The following is a 20900-nucleotide window of genomic DNA, read 5'->3' on the forward strand; positions in this document are numbered from 1 at the left end:
CTGTTCACCGGTCGCTTGTAGAGCCCTTTCAGCACCTTCATGGCTGCAGAGTAAGTGGTCGCATCCTGTACACTCTGGTAGACTCTCGGGGATACCACAGTCATCAATATTAGTAGTCAATGGTTGTCCTCTATCACGGCAGGATCAAGGAGCTGTAAGTAAGTTTTGAAGCATCTCACCCAGTGCTTAAAGTCATTCGAAGCTGTAGCTGACTGTGGGTCGATGTCGAGGCATTCCAGCTGTAGCATGCACTCCATCCCTTCAAACATTTTTAGCTAATAAAAAATAATGCACGTCGAAAGAACTGAAGACTTGTTGATCCAAACCAAGGCTCTTATTAACTAAAAGACTGGAGCATATCACAAGTAGGTTGACCAGTCCAGAATGACCTGGTCTGACTAGGTGCAATCCTTTAAGACCTGCCAGTAGGTGTGGCTACACTCTTAGCCAATCACAGTCATCCTACACTACCATCTGTACATATGTACGTATACACATGGGTGATAGAATCTGGACTATCACACTATCAATCCTTAACTTTTCCAATTTCGTGTAGATCCTGTCTCTCAGAATCCCCTGCTGTAACTTACTGACCGATGTGCAATTCGCTGGCTTATCATTCCTTGCTCACTTTTTAAAAAATATAAATGCACAACATGAGCCACCATGCAGTCCTTCAACACCTCATTGTTGCTAATCCTTCCCTAGCTTGTGCATTTTTTTTCCCGAACTTCCCAGAATATACAAGAATACACTTTGTCAGGTCTCAGAGATTGATCTGCCTTTATGTATTTTAAGACATCCTCTACCTCCTCTTCTATAACTGGGGCTCTCTTCACCACATATCTTGATGAAGGGCTCAAGCCCAAAACATCGCTTATGTATCTTTATTTTTGCCATATAAAGAGCACTGTTTGACCTATTGAGTTTCTCTGGCTTTGTGTTTTTATCGGGTGCTGTTCCAATTTGTGGATCAAGAGCCAGAGGACTCAAAACTTTAGGTGCTCAGCAAAAGAACTAAATGCAACATTTAAATAAACTTTATTGCATATTGAGTACTGTCAGCATTTGGAATGTAATGTCTGACTCAGTAGTGAAGGTTAATTTCAAAAGGGAACTGGATCAGTACATGAGAAAATTAACAACGTCTTTCTTAATGAGTCAGGCTGAAATCATTCAGTGACCCTGAAAAAAGAATGATTGACAATTCAAAATTCAAACTAACAAGAGTATTGCACAATTATTAAATACTGAGAACTGGTGGAGAGTTTTTATAAACAACATTGGAATTGATATGAGAAAATTAGAAGGCCAAGTTATTTTAGTGCTTTAATCTACGGGACTTTGAAAGAAGGAAAATCCTATCATATAACATTTGATTGTATAGGGTGACTGTTAATATTGAACACCTGTAGGAGTTATATCAAAAAAACCTTGTTATTTCTTTTATGTAATTATAGACACACCATTTTTTTCTTTTTATCGATAAATTTTAAATTTCAGTAAGAAATACTTCAAAATTAAAGGTAGACTGTGGGAATTAAACTGCAACTCCATACAGTTGTAGTGGAGAAGTCTTAGTGAGGGATATGAAATGTAATCATGTGCATCAATAGTAATAAAACAAAACAAAATGAGCTTACAACATTTTGATGACATGATATAGCAATGAAGGAGACTTCAGTTGGTGGTACTGAGAGATTAGATTGCACTCTGTGCCAAATATGATTTTTTTTTTGTTCAAGTGTTTTTATTTATGGGTGAGATCTTAAATGAGTACAGGTGCTGAGTACTGTATTTTTCAACTGTATTTACTGTGGAGAAAGATATGAAGGTGAAGAACTCGGGGAAGTAAACAGACAGGTCCTGAAGAGAGCCCAAAACCGTTGGTTATGTATCTTTGTCTTTGCTATATAAAGTACTGCTTTTGACCTACCGAGTTCTTCCAGCTTTGTGTTTTTACTTCAACCACAGTGTCTGCAGACTTTTGCGTTTTACTTGGAACAGTGCACACTCCAATCATTTAGAATAGATCGTTAACACCTACCAGCATTCTAGGGAGAACCATCCCTTTATCCTTTTTTCTCATTACAATACAGATGTTCCTGGAATCCCATTAGTAAATCTTTTCTGTAAACTTGTCAATGTCCTCACACCATTTCTTAAATTTGGAACTTAGTGATTGTGTGTTTTACAAAGTCATTTCTTAACTTCCTTTCTCTTTACTCAATCCTCTGACACACTGAGTTGAATTTTTTTTTAACCTATTCTGCCATCTTCAAAGATTTATATTTTATTTTTGTTTTTTCCCAATATACATAGTAAAATTTTAAATGTACAATATATTAAACTTTTTCTCACAGAATCAACCAATAAAAACAAAACAGTCCCTCCCTCCCTCCCCTCTTCCATACTTACAGATCTGTTCAGCATCAGAACTTACATGTATTTTAAGTATATAGAGTACAGTTGTGGAAACTACCTTTTTATATAAAAGGTACTTTTATACCTTTTTTTCCCCTTTTTCTTACTGTATCTGGGCCCCTATGTGGTCCAGGTATGGCTGCCACACCTTTACAAAAGTGTCATATTTATTGTTTAAGTTACATGTAATTTTTTTTCCATAGGCTGTTTATTTCCACAGTCCATCGTGATATGAGTAGAGGGGAGGTGGATTTTCAAGTGATCGTGATAATTTTTTTTTGCTACCGCCTGTGCTATTTTTATAAATGAGATTTGATATTTGGTCAATTTGTCGCTTATTTCCATGAAATTACCTAATAGATATAGCTCTGGGTCACCCATGAAGGGCACTCCTGGTATCCTGGTTAATATTTCTGCAATTTCTTCTCAAAATGGCCTCACTTTCACACACGACCACATGGCATGTAGAAAAGGTTCTGTCTCAGTCCCACATCTAAAACACATCTCTGAAATTTTGGTTTTTGATCTGTGTAACTTTTGTGGAATAAGATATAATTGCTGTAAAAAAATATACTGAACCAATCCATATCTTGCATTTATAATTGATGTCATGCTGTCCTTACATCAATCTGACCAGCTTCTTTCTGAAATCACCACACCCAAGTCTGACTCCCATCTTTACCTTGACTTCTGCAACCCTAATTTTGCACTTTTGCTCTGGAGAGGATAGTACATTTTTGTTATAAATTTGGGTGTGTTCCCCATCCATTCAGTTTCACTAATTTAAAGTGGGGTCAATGTTGGTCCCCATCTTTCTCTTAGGAATGATCTAAGCTGGAGAAAACACAAGAAGGTCCCATTGGTCACTTAGTATTTGTACTTTAGTTGTTCAATGGACATAAGATTTCCTACCGTGTAGCAGTCCTTAATACATCTTACACATTTGTCATGCCACAAATTTAATATTCTATTGTCCATATTCATAGGCAATAACACATTTTTACACAGTGGTGCTTTTATTGATATGCCTACTTTTTTTCGTATACATTCATTAATTTCTTGCCACGCTCTAATCATATGTATTAGAATGGGGTTATCTGTCTTTTCTTTAAGGATTTGACACTCCATTTATAGATAAAGTCTTTTGCTTCCCCCTCCTTCATTGAGTACATTCCCATTTGAACCTAAGATTGGGGGTGGAGGGGGTGTGTCTTCAGTGAAAAAGGCTGTGAGAAATCTAACCTGTGCAGCTAGGTAATTTTTTTTTGAAATCCAGAAGTCCTCCCAACCTCTAGTCCCATGTCAGTTTTTCCAATGCAATTATTATTATTCCATAAGAACTCTCAAATATGGTATTTAGTAGCTTAAAAACGTTTTTAGGTAATGGAATAGGCAGCGATTGAAGAAGATATTATAGGCTTGACATCGCTTTCATTTTGACGCAGTTAGCCCTTCCCAACAAAGTAATCGGTGAGTCTCTTCATTTCTACAGGTCTCTTTCTATTTTCCCAAGAAGAGGATCATCATTTAGTTTCCAAGTTATTCCCAGTTTCTATTCCAAGATACTTTATTCCATCTGTCTTCCATTTAAATTTACTTCCTTTTTGATATCTTTCATATTCAAAATTTGTTAATGGTATTATCTCACTTTTATCCATATTTATTTTGTAGCTTGATATTCTTCCATATTTTACTAGTGCTACTTGTCATTTTTCCAAAGACTTAGCTGGTTCTGATAGGTACAATAGCACATCATCGGCAAACACACTGATTTTGTGTTCTTCTTGCCCAACTTTGAAGCCCTTCATATCCAGACCCTTCTTATTACCCCTGCCAGTGGTTAAATCACTAAAATAAAAGTGCTGGGGACAGGGGGAATCCCTGTCTACTCAATCTGCTCAAGGGGAACACCACCAACATCTGATTATTTTTTTGATTATTTTAGCTTGAACTTTATGGTATAAAGGTTTTATCCAATTTATAAATGTTCTGCCTGTACCAAATGTTTCCAGTGTTTTAAATAAAAAAGGGCTTATTCTAAATTGCCAAATGCTTTTTCTGTGTCTAAGGAAACTGTAACACTTGGATTTTGTTCTGATTTAGCCACATGTATTATATTAAATAATCTTCCTAGACTATTTGAGGAATGTTTTTCTTTAACAAATCCTGCTTGGTCCATATGTATAAGTTCAGGAAAATATTGTTCTAATCTATTAGCCAATGCTTTCACTAGTATTTTATAACCAGCATTTAACAGGGATATTGGTCTGTATGACATATTTTTTGTAGATAGCAATTCTTTTTTGGTAACACTGTAATCATCACGATTGAGAATGTTTCCGGGAAGGTCTGTGTTTCCACAGCTTGGTCCAAGACATCCAGTAACAGGGGCATTAATAATTCTTTGAAATGTCTATAAAACTCCATCCTCTCCCTGTGATTTATCAGCCTGTAGTTACCCTTCAGGGCCTTTTTGATTTCTTCCCTTGTGAAATGAGTATCTAATTCTATTCCATCTAATTCTCTCTTCCAGCCTTGGAAGTTCAACATTCAATTTGTTCTCACCTCCTAGTAATTCTGATTTGTATAATTTCATGTAATATTGTCTAAAAATGTCATTAATTTATTTTTGCTTATACACTAGAGTGTCTGTTTCTGTTTTTATAGCATTTATCATTCTTGATAACTCCTCTGTTTTAATCACTCTATTTGTTAACTGGACAGACATTAAAAATAAGATAATCCTTGTATGTGAGTTTTGTACCCTTGAGTAAAAAGAGTAGTCTCTCTCTGTGGGATTTAATTGCCTCCATACATCATTAAAATTTAGATCTTTCATGTATGAAATTGTGGTTTTGCTGCTTTCATCTAAGTTATTGGTCTTGCTGATTTATCTAGTATTGGTTCGAAGCAGAAATTAAAGTCTTCTCCCAAGTCTCTGCTGAGTCACTCCATTGATGTTCCTGGCAAAGCTGTTACTTCTTCAGTTTTGGTTGCCTCAGTCCTTTAGCACTAGTTTTATCCACTTTTGATGATAAAATTCGGGTGTTTGAGCTTCTAAACTGTCTTTTTAATTCTTTTTGTGGAGAGCTCTTTCAAAACACTTCCTCTCAGCTTATTAGCATGGCCACGTCCCCCAATTCCTCTGTTCCTTTAACTTCTTTATAGAGTGTAGAATATAATACAATGCATCAATGGAGCAGGGCCTTCAGCTCATGATGTCCACACTGAACATGATACTCAAATTTAAAAAAACTCTGCTGCTTGCATGTGGCCTCGATCCCTCTAGTCTCTTCACATTCATGTGTTTATCTCAAACACTATTTTTGCACCTGCTTCCAGCACTAACCCTGGCAGCCTGTTCCTGGCACTCTGTTTGAAAAAGACTTGCTGCCCTGCACATCTCCTTTTCATTTCCACCCCTCCCCCTTCCCCCCGATAATAGCATGTGACATTTGTTTGAAAAAGACTTGCTGCCTTGCACATCTCCTTTTCATTTCCACCCTTCCCCCTTCCCCCCCTCCCCAGTAATACCATGTGACATATCTGTTTGAAAAAGACTTGCTGCCCTGCATATCTCCTTTTCATTTCCACCCCCGGTAATAGCATGTGACATTTCTGTTTGAAAAAGATTTGCTGCCCTGCCCATCTCCTTTTCATTTCCACCCCTCCCCCTTCCCCCGGTAATAGCATGTGACATTTCTGTTTGAAAAAACTTGCTGCCCTGCACATCTCCTTTTCATTTTCATCCCCCCCCCCCCCCAACTTTTGCACGGTAATAGCATGTGACTTTTTTTTCCTTGTGAAACAGATTTTGACTGTCTAACCTATCAGTGCCTCCATAACTTTATAAACTCCTACTAGGTATTAGGTTCCTCATAGCCTATGACACTCCAGAGGAAACAACTGAAGTTTGTCCAATGTCTCCCCATAGTTCACACTCTTAAATCTAGGCAGCATGCAGTAAATGTACTCCTCCCAAAGCCCCCACATCCTTCCTGTAATAGGGTGACCAGAACTGCACACAATACACCAAGTGCAACCAAACCAAACTTTTATATAGGTGCAATATTACTTCCTTACTCTTATTTTCAATGCCTGACCAGTGAATACAAGTGTATCTTATGCCTTCTTAACCATCTGAACTAATTATGAGACTAGTTTCAATGGACCCCCCAGATCCCTCTACATATCAATGCTTTTAAGAATCCTGATATTAGCTACTTATGCTTCCTTACATTTGATGTCCCAAAGTTCAACTTGTCTAGATTAAACACCATCTCCCATTTCTCTACCTATATTTATCAATGATTTACATGCTGTTGTATTCTTTAATAGCTCTCTGCAATGTCCACAGCTCAACCAATATTTGTATCTCCAGCACCAGAATAATACCAATTCATCACACCCCTAGATAGGCCAACCAATTCTGAAATTAAGCTGTCATTTTACCATGAATCCCTTGTGTCTTTAACTTCTGGAACAGTCTACCATAAGGGACCTTGTTAAATGCCTTTCTAAAGTCCATGTTGACAACATCCACTGCCCTAGACTTGCCAGTCACCTTTGCACCTCCTCAAGAAACTAAGTCAAATTTGTAAGACATGACACCCTCATGTCACCCTCTGAATGTCACAAATCTGACCATGCCTTTCAAAATGTGCATAATTCGTTTCCCAAAGTATTTCCCCACCACTGATGTGAGGTTCTCCAGCCTATAATTTCCTGGATTATCCTTAATTCCTTTTTTTGAACAATGGTGCCACATCAGTTACTCTCCAGTCCTTTGGGTCCTTATCTGTTGCCAGTGAGGATACAAAGATCTTCATTGATGCCACAGCAATCTCCTCACTTGCTTTTTTTGAAAAAGTAAGATATATCCCATCAGTCCCCAAGGACATTCATATTGAAGCTCTTGAAGAAACCCATTACCACCTCTTTTTTGATCTCAAAATGCTCTAATGCATTCGCCATCTCCACATTAAGCTCACTATCACTATTCTCCATGTCCAAAAATAATTGACCCCTTTTTAAAAATTGCTTTGATCTTCCAGTGGAAAGCTATCACTCTGTACATATTGGACCCCAACAGCATTAATTGTTTTATCTTGGGTTGAGAATTGCATCCCACCTCTCATTAACTCCATGATCCGACATTCAATCAAATGCTGCCTTAGTATGTCTGTTCCTTCACTTCTGGAATTCAGCACTTCTGTCCATGTTTATTTGAAGACTAAGTCCGGAGCTAAGTTTTTCCTCACAGACCCCTAAAGAGCATGAATAAAAAAGTTAATGATGAGTAAGTACTGCTTGAATAACGTTGTCATTATCGCCCTTCATTGTAACACCTGATGGTGGATTGGTGAGACAGTTTTGATCAGAGATTGATGAACTAATATTGATGAGAAATTGATGAGGTGGTTTTGATTTTTTTAATAAACAGGATATACTTGAGCAATATTTCACATTGTTGGGTAGCTATGTCATAACTACATTGGAGACTTTTGACTAGATATACAATTCGCTTTGGAAAAAAATTGCCTCAAGCATTACAGCTAGGTTATTGTTGGGACACACAGCCTTTGTTATATCTCATGTTCTCAATGATTTTTCATATCACCCTACAGAATAATTTACACTGATGGTGGCAATCTCAATGAAGGCTAAAATGGCACACCCACTGGTCACTTTTAAACTATGATTGTTGCAAATACTTCTGCCTTGATTTTTTTGAACTTGAGTTCTGTCATTGTCCATGGTGAGGACATTCACGGAGGTTCTTTCTCACATTAGTTGTTCATTCATTAAAAACCCTCATGTCTGGATATGATAGGAGTGCAGAGCTTTGATCTGATCCAATGTTTGTCAGATTGCTTTGCCCTGTCTGCATTCTGGTGCCACTCGATTTAGAAAGCACATGGTTCGATGCGATACCTTCAGTTTAGCTGACATCTCATCCTCAGCTATTTTCATATTGCTTACAGTTTACTCTCCTCCATCCTTCATTTGAATGCAGTCTTGATATGGTGATGTTGGTAATTGAACCAAGTATCAGGGTAAAATATTGTTAATAATGTCTAAAGTGCTTCAAGATTACAATTATATTTCAATATATATTTCATGTATTTTGTAATATACATTAATTCAGGGCTGTGGACACACATTCTAAATCTTCCACTATTTTCTGTTGCAATATAATGATGATAGAATGATCCTTAAAATAATTGTGTAAATATTTATATTGTCCAATACAAATAGAGGCAGGTGACAGAATTGGACAGTTTAACATCAAATCCGTTATCATCATGAACTTTTATTTAAAATAATACTTTTATAAAATACTATCCTCTAATCCAGTATTTTAAATCAGTAAATGAATGGCACCATTCCAATTTAAATAAAATTCTCATCAACCACATCATTAGCAAGCCTTGCATTAATCTTTGACAGAATTGAAACAACAAAAAATAGATGATATTAAAATAGAATCAGTGAAAAGAGTTAGGACAAAATGCACACTCCAGTGTGTGAACATAGAAGAGATGGTCAACCATCCTGAATACTCCAACCTATGGAAGCAATGTTCTGTATTAAATGCACAGTTTGGAACCTTCATTGTTCACCCTGGTCCACTATTGTAAATAATTTAAACAGCATTCATATGTTCTGAGGCACCAAGCAATTGGGATATGGTATGGGGTGGTCAACCTTTATATAGGATATGGCACACTGTATGGGGTGGTCTACCTTTATATAGCATATGATATGGGGTGGTCTATTTTTATGTAGGAAACCTTCCTGAGTCCAGGTCAAGTCCCAACTTGAGAAAATAATGCTCAAAAGGAAAATAAGAACTTTTAGGAATATAAAGACATTATGTAATAGATACAGGATTTGGCCTTCCACCTGCATTGCCATTTGGTAAGAACGCACCTTATCCTTTTTAAGCAATAATCCCATTAATATTTAACAATCTCTGACCAAACCTATCAAACTCCTGCCAAATATGTAGCAACATTGCACTGGAAGGTCACTGATGTTCGACTGTTAAAAGGGCTTCATTTCTGTGACGAGAAAAAGGAAGTCGGCATATTCTCAGCGTTTATCCAGCAGATCTGAACCATCGCTGTGAGATGATGCTGTGATGCTTTCAGATTGTTGTTCTTACATATCAAGTTGACAGTGAGCTTTCCTGACAACTCACAGGGGAAAACAAACAATCAGCTACTTTAAAAAGGCTGCAGTTTCACCACTTTACTGGTTTCTCACCTCCTGGTCTCTGTTGGGCTGACCTGGCTGACATAGTCAAAGAATAAAGCAGCAAAATAATGATTGTCATAGCAACCATAAATCCAACAAAGAAGGGAATTGCACAAACTCTCCTCAGACTCAGTTTAAAACTCTTTACTCCTCTGACTTACACTTTCTTCAACCTTGGATGTCTTAAATTCTGTGTACATTTTTTAATATAGTTAACATTGAATATAGTTAATTAATTTCAGTTCCTGTTTAGTCAGCGTCAGTGAACATTTTTTCAACAACAAAGTCTAAAATAAAGCTGCCTTTCATCAATGTTTCAGGTCACTTCAATCCCACTATTCCCAACTATCCTGGGATTGGTCACTATCTTCTATAGTTATGTTCTTGTTTACATGGCACTGGATAGGGATAAAGCAATGAGATCCAGCATGTTTATGGTCATACAAAATCTGTGCTCGCCACAAAGACCCCATGTTCAATACATTAAATAAAATTACAGTATATAATGATCCGTTTTCATTTCAGTGCATTTTAGTTAAAAAGAGATTTTTGTAGCTGGAAATGATGATGAAGACAAGTTATATATTAACAAATTAAATAAGCTAACCAGTTTGTCTGTCATATCACTTCAGTTGGTTTGTTTGCAGAATTAATGTAATTCACATCAATATTCCTATTATCGATCCACAATTCTGCAGCACTTTGGATATGATTTGTCATTTTCAGCACAAGGAAGTTAATGTCTTGCTTGATTCATATATGGCTCATAGTTGTGTCCATTGATAATAAAACATTATTTTATTCTTGAAGCCCATTCTATTGAGCAATATGACTGGATAGAATTCTGGCCACTTGTTAGTTATTCTCTATAAAATACTGAAATCAGTTCAACAATACTTGCTTTGCATGAGTGTGTGTTTGTTGCCCAACATCTAATTCTGCCTAATATAACAAGAAAAACCCATTGTGATTTGAACTGGATACGGTATGGGTACAATTTCCGTGCAGGTGTTTCTCCAGATGAACAAGTAAGAGCAGGGGAAATCCCAGGGAATACATGTAAACTAGTTACACATTCTGTTCGGGGTATGCACTAATTTTATGACAGATTTGAAAACTCCTACAGAATTCTAGGTGTGTGTGTTTTTCCTGCTTCCTGTTTTGTGTCTTTCCTTTAATTCTTTTCAAATGTAGGCTTAAATATTTGTTGAAGGTACACCTCAAATGGACTTCTAATCTTCTTTACAATCTGTAAGTCAATATATGGAATGGTAGCCAAAGCAAATTCACCTTTATAATTTAGTCTAAGATGTCTCCTCAAAAAAAAGCTAATGAAATGTCACTTTCATGAACAGATGAACTTGACCTTTGTATTTCACCATCTCCAATCAAAAGTCTCTACCTCCTTCAGCTTAGATTCAAGTTCTGAGCAAAAGCAATGGATTTATATTTATAAGATGCTGTCAAATGAGCAATTTCATACTTTAAGAGCATAAACAGTATTGTAATGTAGATGTGAATATTTATTTGTCATTTGAGGTAAGGTGACAATGTATTTAATGCCCTTGATTATCTTGGTTAATGAGCATGTGATAACTGAATATCGAATGGCATGGCACTTCCATACTGCAGTGGACAATAGGGAACATTCACATTGAAATCTTATCCAATAATATCCAGTTCAAATTACAATATGACTCATTATTTCAGTTCAATATTTACAATATTGTGAATTGGGAAGAGGATAGTGATCGATTGTAACAGGATATAACCAGGCTGGTGAGATGGGCAAACACAATGAAGAGTTGAGCCAAGTTTATTATCATCTGACTGCACAAGCACAAACCTATGAAATAGCATTCTCTGGTCCTCGGTGCCAAACATGCAGACACACAATCAGACATAATACACCTACAAACAATACACATGCAGAACAAGTATTCATGTGTGTAAATAAATACATAAATATTGTTTCATGAATATGTCTCAGAAATGTAAAGACACCTTTTGGTAGGAAATACAAAGAGAAGCAGTGTAGAGCTTTGAAAGGGATGCAAGAGCAGAGAGGGATTTATATTGAAAATGGCAGGGAAATTTTCAAAATTATTCAGGCATACCCAGTCTTGAGTATTTTACTGGCTATTCTTCCCATCAAGCTCTCAGTATTGACGAAGGGTTCTAAACCAGAACATCAACCATTCTTTTTCTCCAACTGACGCTGCTCAACCCGCTAAGATTCTCCAATAGTTTTGTTTTAATTTTTTTTCACTTTTAATTTGCAAGATACACTTGGTAGAAGGTCCTTCTGACTTATGAAACCCTGCCACCCTGTTAATTTACCAAACTTTCAATAGGTGAGAGGAAACATGAGCACGCAGGGAAAATCCACACAGGGAACATTCCTTAGAGACTGCATGCTGGATTCGATTCCAGGTCACTTTTGTTGTTACAATGTACCATGCTTGGCTCTGTATACACAGTTCCAGTTTCTATCAGTAGAGTATAAAAGCAGAGAAATCGTGATGGGGCATTTTAAATTACTGGTCCCACCTCAACTGGAGTATTGTGTTCAGGTTCAGGTTCAGGTTCAGTAACAGCTGCTACCCCTCCACCATCAGACTCCTCAACAACAAACTCAATCAGAGACTCATTTAAGGACTCTTACTTGGGCACATTCATTTACATTCATTATCATTTTACAGTTCTTTATTTGTTTACATTGTGGTGGTACCCCACTGGCCTACTGCAGGGGGTGACCTCTGTACCGGCAGAAGAGCACGGGGACAAGATATGGCTGGCTGTCAATCAGCTGACCTGAATGGACCAAGCCACACCCGGTCAGCTGTCAATCACCCTCCGGAATATAAGCCAGAGCTGGCCCTTCGAAGAAGCTCTCAGAGCTTGCAACAGCATTCCTCACAGCTAGTTCTATGGAAGTTTATGTCGATTAAAGTCTGTTGAACAGACTTTATGTTTTGTGTGTTAGCTTCTGTTCAATAGTGCTTCACAATTTATTCGACATAAAATTTTAAAGCTGCTATGGAAAAGCACCTGAGCGCCGGGAGGCTCGAAATCGACCCACGCCGCCTGGAAGCACAAACACGCTTCGAGTTCTGGAAGCACACAGTCGAAGTGATCATCAAGGCACACCGCCAACAACATCCTGGACTCTGACCAAAAGAGGCTTATCTTACTCCAATCGAAGCTGGGTCCCTGAGCCTTCCAGACACTCAAAGAATGCACCAGGTACTCGGAAGCGATGAACATCCTCCTACGAATGTGGTCTTTGCAAGGTACCTCCTAAGTATCCATGACCAGCTGCCCAGGGAGACGGCTGAGTCCTACCTGGGAGCCCTCAGTGAGTTGGCCCAACGTTGTCTGGCTGAACCCAGGGTAAATGAAAGGGAGGTTGAGAGACTGATCAGAGAAGCCTATGTCCGAGGGCTATGCAAGAACCTGCTAGAGGACAATATCTACTCCCTGGCCAAAACAATAGAGGTAGTCTTAAACATGGAGGCAACAGCCCTGCACACCGAAGCCTTTGAATCCAGACTTCCACAGGCCTCCGCATAGTCAGCACAGTCTGCTGCTGTGGCCCTAGACCAAACCGCGGATGAAAACATCACTGCTGCGTGCGCCCAATGCCTTTGTAAGTACTGTGGGTCCCAGTGTGGGTCTGATCGTCAATCGCACCAAAACTGCCTGGACAAAAACCTGTACTGTACTGTTCATGATGTGGCAAGAAAGGCCACTTTGCCAAAGTATGCCTCTCGAAACCAGCTGGCAGCTCAGCGGCCCTCTACGACCTCCCTCCCCCCCCCCCCCCTCACGATCCCTGTCACGTGCGATTACCGGGCGACACCATTGCCCTCACAACCACCTCCGGCCTCCCCAACCCCGGTGGCCCAACTCCAGGCCTTGCTGGCAATGATTGACGTATGCACGCCATGCACCCGGACCAGCCCTCGCTCTTGCCAGCGCCACCTCCCGAAGACTACAACAACGTCACTTCTGGTTTACGGAATAATGTCACTTCCGCTGCCTGTGATGATGTCACCCTCAGTGACAGCTGGCAGCATGACATCACTTCCCTTGGCGCAACTAACTCAGCTGGGAAAGAAGGCCAGCATACCTTGCCTTCCCACGGGGTGTCGCTATCTTGGGCCGGTCAGGCACCGGTGCCACCGACACCCAGGCCCTCCCAGGCCTCCAACGAAGATGGGACCGATGATGATGATGATGACATGGTCAACACGGGCACTGACCAGGCCACCCTACCAATGCACCCCATGCCTCTGGACACCACTAACCACTGCACACCACATCGCGCGCCTACGGAGAACACCACCGGTCGACACTCACCTCTCCTGATGCCTGCAGAGGATGCCAACAGCCACAACTCACCTCCACTGTCAGGGAACGATGACTCAGACCCCAAGATGGTCCTAGCGGCCACCACCCTGACCAGGAACATCCCCCATGACCTCAGGCACTCCACGATGGACATCAAAATCAATGGACAGGTAACAAAGTACCTAATCGACAGTGGCAGCACTGAGAATTTCATTCATCTGAGTATGGCTCACTCACTAAAGTTAAAAATTCACCCCATCACCCCTATTGCCTTCACTGCCAAGGACCGGACTATCAATACCCTGGGGCACTGCTCGGCCGATCTGACAGTGTGGGGGGAGGGAGGGGGGGGGAGAAATACATTGGTTTCAGGCTCCTGGTCATGCCCAAACTCTGCACACCAGTCCTCCTGGGCTGAGACATCCAATGCCACCTGCAGAGTGTCACCCTCATCTTCCAGCAGAAGATAGATCATATGGTAGACCGGCACAAGCTAAAGGCGACTTTCCCGTACCTGGATAATGTCTCCATCTGTGGGCACGACCAGCAGGATTATGATGCCAACATGGAAAAATTTCTCCGGACGACTGAGGAGCTGAACCTCACTTACAATAAAGAGAAGTGCGTGTTCAACATCGGCATCCTGGGGTACATCATGGCACATGGTGTCATCGGCCCAGATCCAGAACAGATGCGCCCATTAATGGAGCTAGCCCTCCCCCCCCTATGATCAAAGCCCTCCTCTGGTGCCTTGGCTTATTTTCTTACTACTCACAGTGGATTTCCCATGTCTCGGACAAGGTCCGCCCACTGGTCCAGGCCACAACTTTTTCTCTCCCACCCAAGACACAGGCAGCCTTCATGCGCATCAGGCAGGATATTGTAGACACCATGACGCAAGCCGTGAATGAGGACTCCCCTTTTCAGGTGGAGAGTGATGCCTCCGATGTAGCCCTCACCGCTACCCTCAACCAAGGAGGGGGAAGGGAGGCGCCTGGTAGCCTTCTTCTCCAAGATCCTCCACGGTTCCAAGCTAGGGCATTCCACCATTGAAAAGGAGGCCCAGGTGATCATGGAAGTGGTCCGCCACTGGTGCCACTACCTGGCCGGCAGGAGGTTCACCCTTCTCACTGACCAGCAGGCCATGGTGTACATGTGCAACACTACCCACAGGGGTGATAAGATCTTGCACTGGAAAGTCGAGCTGGCAACGTATAGCTACGACATCCTGTATCATCCAGGGAAGTTTAACGACTCCCCCAACGCTCTCTCCTGGACCTGCGCATCACTCCACGACGACCAGCTGCAGGCACTGCACGAGTCCCTCTGCCACCCGGGTGTCACCTGCTTATACCGTTTCATCAAGCCCTGGAACCTCCCGTACACCATCAGGGACGTCAGGGTCTGCACGGAATGCAAACCTCATTTCTTCCACCCGCCCCAGGCTCATATTGTAAAGGCCACATGGCCCTTCAAGCACCTCAACATGGACATCAAGGGGCCCCTGCCTTCCACAAATCAGAATATCTATTTTCTCACGGTCATAGATGAGTACTCCCGCTTCCCTTTTGCTATCCCTTGCCCAGACACCTCCATGGCCACCGTCATCAGGGCACTGAAACAGATCTTCACCATGTTCGGCTACCCCACATTTATCCACAGCGACCGGAGGGGTCTAGCTTCATGAGTGAGGAACTACATCAGTACCTGACAGCAAGGGACATCGCGACTAGTCGCACGACTAGTTACAAACTGAGAGGTAATGGACAGGTGGAAAGCGAAAATGGGGTGATCTGGAAGGCAGTTCTCCTGGCCCTCAAGTCAAAGGGGTTGTCCATAGAATACTGGCAGGATGCCCTTCTCGAGGTGGTCCATGCCAGTAGGTCACTCCTGTGCACGGCTTCTAACGAGAGCCCTCAAGAACACCTGCTTTCATTCCCCAGGAAATCGGCGACGGGAAAGTCTATCCCAGCACGGCTCGCGTCCACGGGACCGATGCTCCTGCGTAGACACATGCGGCCACACAAGGCTGAACCCCTGGTCAAGCAGGTGTTCCTCCTAGACGCCAACCACAACTACGCCTACGATAGGTTCAGCAGCGGCAAGGAGGACACTGTCTCAACAAGGGACCTGGCACCAGCAGGAGCACCCACCACAGCACAGCACCCTCCAACCCAGGACCACACTGGCCTGACACACACACACACCGCCCCCCCCCGATCCCGGACAGCTATGGGACATTCAAGACCCCCTTACTGTGGGGGACGAACTGCCCCCACACACCTCAACCCGCCCCCCCCACCCCCCGGCCACCATGCCAGCCGCTCCGGCCTCTTCCCCCAGGCCCCGCATATTCTCACTGACTAGTGACCAGGAGCCAGTCCTGTGATGGCCGAAGAGACTCCGACGGCCGCCAGACCATCTCAATCTGTAAATAATGTGTATATGTTTTGGGGTTCAGGGTAGACCACGAACAGCAACCTCCCCCCACCCCGGGACAATTTTAAAGAAGGAGGTGAATGTGGTAGTACACCACCAGCCTACTGCAGGGGGCGACCTCTGTACCTGCAGAAGAGCATGGGGACAAGACAACACTTGGCCGGCTGTCAATCACCCTCCAGGATATAAGCTAGAGCCGGCCCTTCGAAGACAGTCTCGGAGCTTGCAACAGCATTCCTCACAGCTAGCTCTGTGTAAGTTTATGTCGAATAAAGCCTGTTGAACAAAATTTTATGTTTTATGTGTTAGCTTCTGTTCGATAGAGCACCACATACGCTGTGTACAGTTTTTTTTTTGCATGATCAATAAGTGGTAATTCTGCCTCATCTGCAAAACAAAGAATCTTAGGGTTGTATATAATGTCATATATATACTCTGACAATGAATCTGAAATCTGTATTCAATTTTGATTTCCTCCTTATAGGAGGGATGTGAAGGAATTATATAAAATCCAGAAAATATTAGAAAGAATGGTTCCTGAGATAAGGAAACTTCTTTTGGAGATGAGGTGAAGTCTGCCAGAAGTATATGAAATGATGAAGGGTCTGGACAGTGTGGAATGTGGCATATTGTTCCTTTTACTGGAGGTGGAGAGAATTAAAGATCAGCCACAAATGAAAGGGGTAGAGAATTAAAAGTGAATTACTTTTTTTTTTAATGCAGCGTGCGGTTGGTATCTGAAATTCACTGCCTGCAGATGTGGTGGAGGCAGGTTCCTAAACACAAGAATAAACATATTGTGGAGAAAAAATATGCAGGACTCCTAAGAAAGGGCCAGTGCGTGGAACAAGTTGCTCTGGTAGAGAATAAATGTGGACACGCTGTGTTTATATCACTTCTAGTTATGGTTGGTCGCTTAATATGTTGAGAAACTTGCACAAATGAGAACATGATGAATCTCAGTTTATTGTAAAAGCAAGAAACAATTACATATAGTAAAAAGCAAACAATATATCACATTTCTCCTTGCTTTGAGGAACTCTGAAGTTACAACTTGATGTAAAATCTTAGGTTCGGAATCAGAATTCATTGTCAGAGACATGTCACAAAATTAGTTGTTTTGTGGCAGCATTACAGTGCAAACATTGCTATAAAAGACTTAAAATAAATAAATAAGTGCAAAAGAATAGGAAGTGAGGTAGTGTCTGTGATTCATTGTCCATTAAGAAAGTTAAGGGGAAGAAGCTGTCCTTGAGCTGCTGGGTGTTCAACCTGTGCCTCTGTGAAGAGGGCATGACCATGGTGGTGAGTGTCCTTGAGGATAGAGGCTGCTTTATAAGACATTGCCTCTTGTAGATGTCCTTGATGGAGGGAAGGCTGATGCTGAATTTTCCTGTCCTGTCCACTTGGCACTTCCGAACGAGAAAGTGATGCAACCGATCATCAGAATCCCCTCAACAGTCCACCTGCAGAAATTTGCAAGTCTTCCGCAGCGCCAGTTGCAAACCCAGTCAAAGGGGCAGTCCAACAAATCATTGAATAGCTCTGAACTTTATACATTTGAACGGACCTGATCACATTTCAAAAGAAACCACCAGCTAAAAACTGATAAATATTAATTGATCGAGATATGGTTGCAACAACTCTGCACAAATTCACCGCCTGTCCTCATCTTGCCCTTGCACACATCAACCATTTAAAACCTCAATAATTATCACTCACAACATGGTAAATCCTTGACAAATACAGGGCCCTTCATAATGTTTTGGAGAGACTTTTTTTTCCTTTATTTGCCTCTGTGCTCCACAGTTTTAATTTTGTAATCAAACCATTCACATGTGATTAAAGTGAAGTTTCTATTCAAGGTTATTTGTCTCCATTTTGGTTTGACCCTGTAAAAATTACATCACTTTTATATATTTTACCTTCACTTTATGGCACCTTAAGATTTGAGACATAAAATGGTTAGGTTTAGTACTTTGTTACATATCTCTTTGTTTGAGCAGTCTGATTTCTCGCCCTTGTTTTTGTACAGGGTGATGATGGTGGCATCACGAAGGTCCTGAGGCAGTTTTCCTTGGTCCCAACAAAGCTTGAAAAACTCATGCAGTTTGGCATGGAGAATTTTGCCGCCAGCCTTCCAGACCTCTGGGGGGGATTCCATCCATACCTGCTGCTTTGCCACTTTTCAGTTGTTCGATTGCCTTATATGTCTCATCCAGGGTGAGGACCTCGTCCAGCTCTAGCCTTAGGGGCTGTTGAGGGAGCTGGAACAGGGCGGAATCTTGGACTGAGCGGTTGGCACTGAAAAGAGATTGGAAGTGTTCTGACCATCGGTTGAGGATGGAGATCTTGTCGCTGAGGAGGACTTTGCCGTCTGAGCTGCGCAGCGGGCTTTGGACTTAGGGTGAGGGGCCGTACACAGCCTTTAGAGCCTCGTAGAAACCCCTGAAGTCACCAATGTCCGCGCTGAGTTGGGTTCATTTGGCGAGGCTAGTCCACCACTCATTTTGGATCTCCCGGAGTTTGCGCTGAAGATGGCTGCATGCGCGACGGAAGGCTTGTTTCTTCTCTGGACAGGACGGCTTTGTAAGGTGAGCCTGGTGGGCAGCTCGCTTCTTTGCCAGCAGCTCCTGGATTTCCTGGCTGTTTTCGTCAAACCAGTCCTTGTTTTTCCTGGAGGAGAAGCCCAGTACCTCTTCAGTGGATTGCAGTATGGTAGTCTTCAACTGATCCCAGAGGGTTTCAGGGGACGGGTCCGTGAGGCGGGTTGCATCGTCGAGCTTTGCTTTGAGGTTTGCCTGGAAGTTTCCTCTCGCTTCGTCTGACTGCAGGTTTCCAACATTGAACCTCTTTCTGGGGGCTTTATTGTTCCTGGGCTTTGGCTTGAAGTGAAGGCGAGAAATCAGACTGCTCAAACTACAGGGAAATCACGTTGCTCTCCATTGCAGGCAAAATCTTCGCTAGGATTCTACTAAATAGAATAATACCTAGTGTCGCCGAGAATATTCTCCCAGAATCACAGTGCGGCTTTCGCGCAAACAGAGGAACTACTGACATGGTCCTTGCCCTCAGACAGCTCCAAGAAAAGTGCAGAGAACAAAACAGAGGACTCTACATCACCTTTGTTGACCTCACCAAAGCCTTCGACACCGTGAGCAGGAAAGGGCTTTGGCAAATACTAGAGCGCATCGGATGCCCCCTAAAGTACCTCAACATGATTATCCAACTGCACGAAAACCAACAAGGTCGGGTCAGATACAGCAATGAGCTCTCTGAACCCTTCTCCATTAACAATGGCGTGAGGCAAGGCTGTGTTCTCGCACCAACCCTCTTTTCAATCTTCTTCAGCATGATGCTGAACCAAGCCATGAAAGACCCCAACAATGAAGACGCTGTTTACATCCGGTACCGCACGGATGGCAGTCTCTTCAATCTGAGGCGCCTGCAAGCTCACACCAAGACACAAGAGAAACTTGTCCGTGAACTACTCTTTGCAGACGATGCCGCTTTAGTTGCCCATTCAGAGCCAGCTCTTCAGCGCTTGACGTCCTGCTTTGCGGAAACTGCCAAAATGTTTGTCCTGGAAGTCAGCCTGAAGAAAACTGAGGTCCTCCATCAGCCAGCTCCCCACCATGACTACCAGCCCCCCCACATCTCCATCGGGCACACAAAACTCAAAACGGTCAACCAGTTTACTTATCTCGGCTGCACCATTTCATCAGATGCAAGGATCGACAATGAGATAGACAACAGACTCGCCAAGGCAAATAGCGCCTTTGGAAGACTACACAAAAGAGTCTGGAAAAACAACCAACTGAAAAACCTCACAAAGATAAGCGTATACAGAGCCGTTGTCATACCCACACTCCTGTTCGGCTCCGAATCATGGGTCCTCTACCGGCATCACCTACGGCTCCTAGAACGCTTCCACCAGCGTTGTCTCCACTCCATCCTCAACATCCATTGGAGCGCTTTCATCCCTAACGTCGAAGTACTCGAGATGGCAGAGGTCGACAGCATCGAGTCCACGCTGCTGAAGATCCAGCTGCGCTGGATGGGTCACGTCTCCAGAATGGAGGACCATCGCCTTCCCAAGATCGTGTTATATGGCGAGCTCTCCACTGGCCACCGTGACAGAGGTGCACCAAAGAAAAGGTACAAGGACTGCCTAAAGAAATCTCTTGGTGCCTGCCCCATTGACCACCGCCAGTGGGCTGATAACGCCTCAAACCGTGCATCTTGGCGCCTCACAGTTTGGCGGGCAGCAACCTCCTTTGAAGAAGACCGCAGAGCCCACCTCACTGACAAAAGGCAAAGGAGGAAAAACCCAACACCCAACCCCAACCCACCAATTTTCCCCTGCAGCCGCTGCAACCGTGTCTGCCTGTCCCGCATCGGACTTGTCAGCCACAAACGAGCCT

At 42.5% G+C, this 20900-nt stretch overlaps 1 protein-coding gene across 4 annotated transcripts in view; it reads right to left on the reverse strand.

The window, feature by feature from the left end:
- Positions 1-5248: 5248 nt before the first annotated feature.
- The window catches only part of pter (phosphotriesterase related), a 137783-nt gene continuing 122131 nt past the window's right edge, over positions 5249-20900 (reverse strand). The window contains exons 5-6 of one of the 4 annotated variants that reach the window (XR_011350117.1): positions 7556-7691; positions 5249-5584 (exon numbers count right to left, since the gene is read on the reverse strand). Coding sequence is in view for 3 of the 4 variants with exons in the window: in XM_069914267.1 (XP_069770368.1) it covers positions 7615-7691 (77 nt within the window). In the remaining variant the exon portion in view is untranslated. Of the gene's footprint in view, positions 5585-7434; positions 7692-20900 lie in introns of those variants that run through there. The other 3 variants (XM_069914265.1, XM_069914266.1, XM_069914267.1) reach the window with 3 other exon arrangements.

The sequence above is a fragment of the Narcine bancroftii genome, chromosome 1, assembly GCF_036971445.1.
Source record: "Narcine bancroftii isolate sNarBan1 chromosome 1, sNarBan1.hap1, whole genome shotgun sequence".
NCBI classification, from domain to species: domain Eukaryota; kingdom Metazoa; phylum Chordata; class Chondrichthyes; order Torpediniformes; family Narcinidae; genus Narcine; species Narcine bancroftii.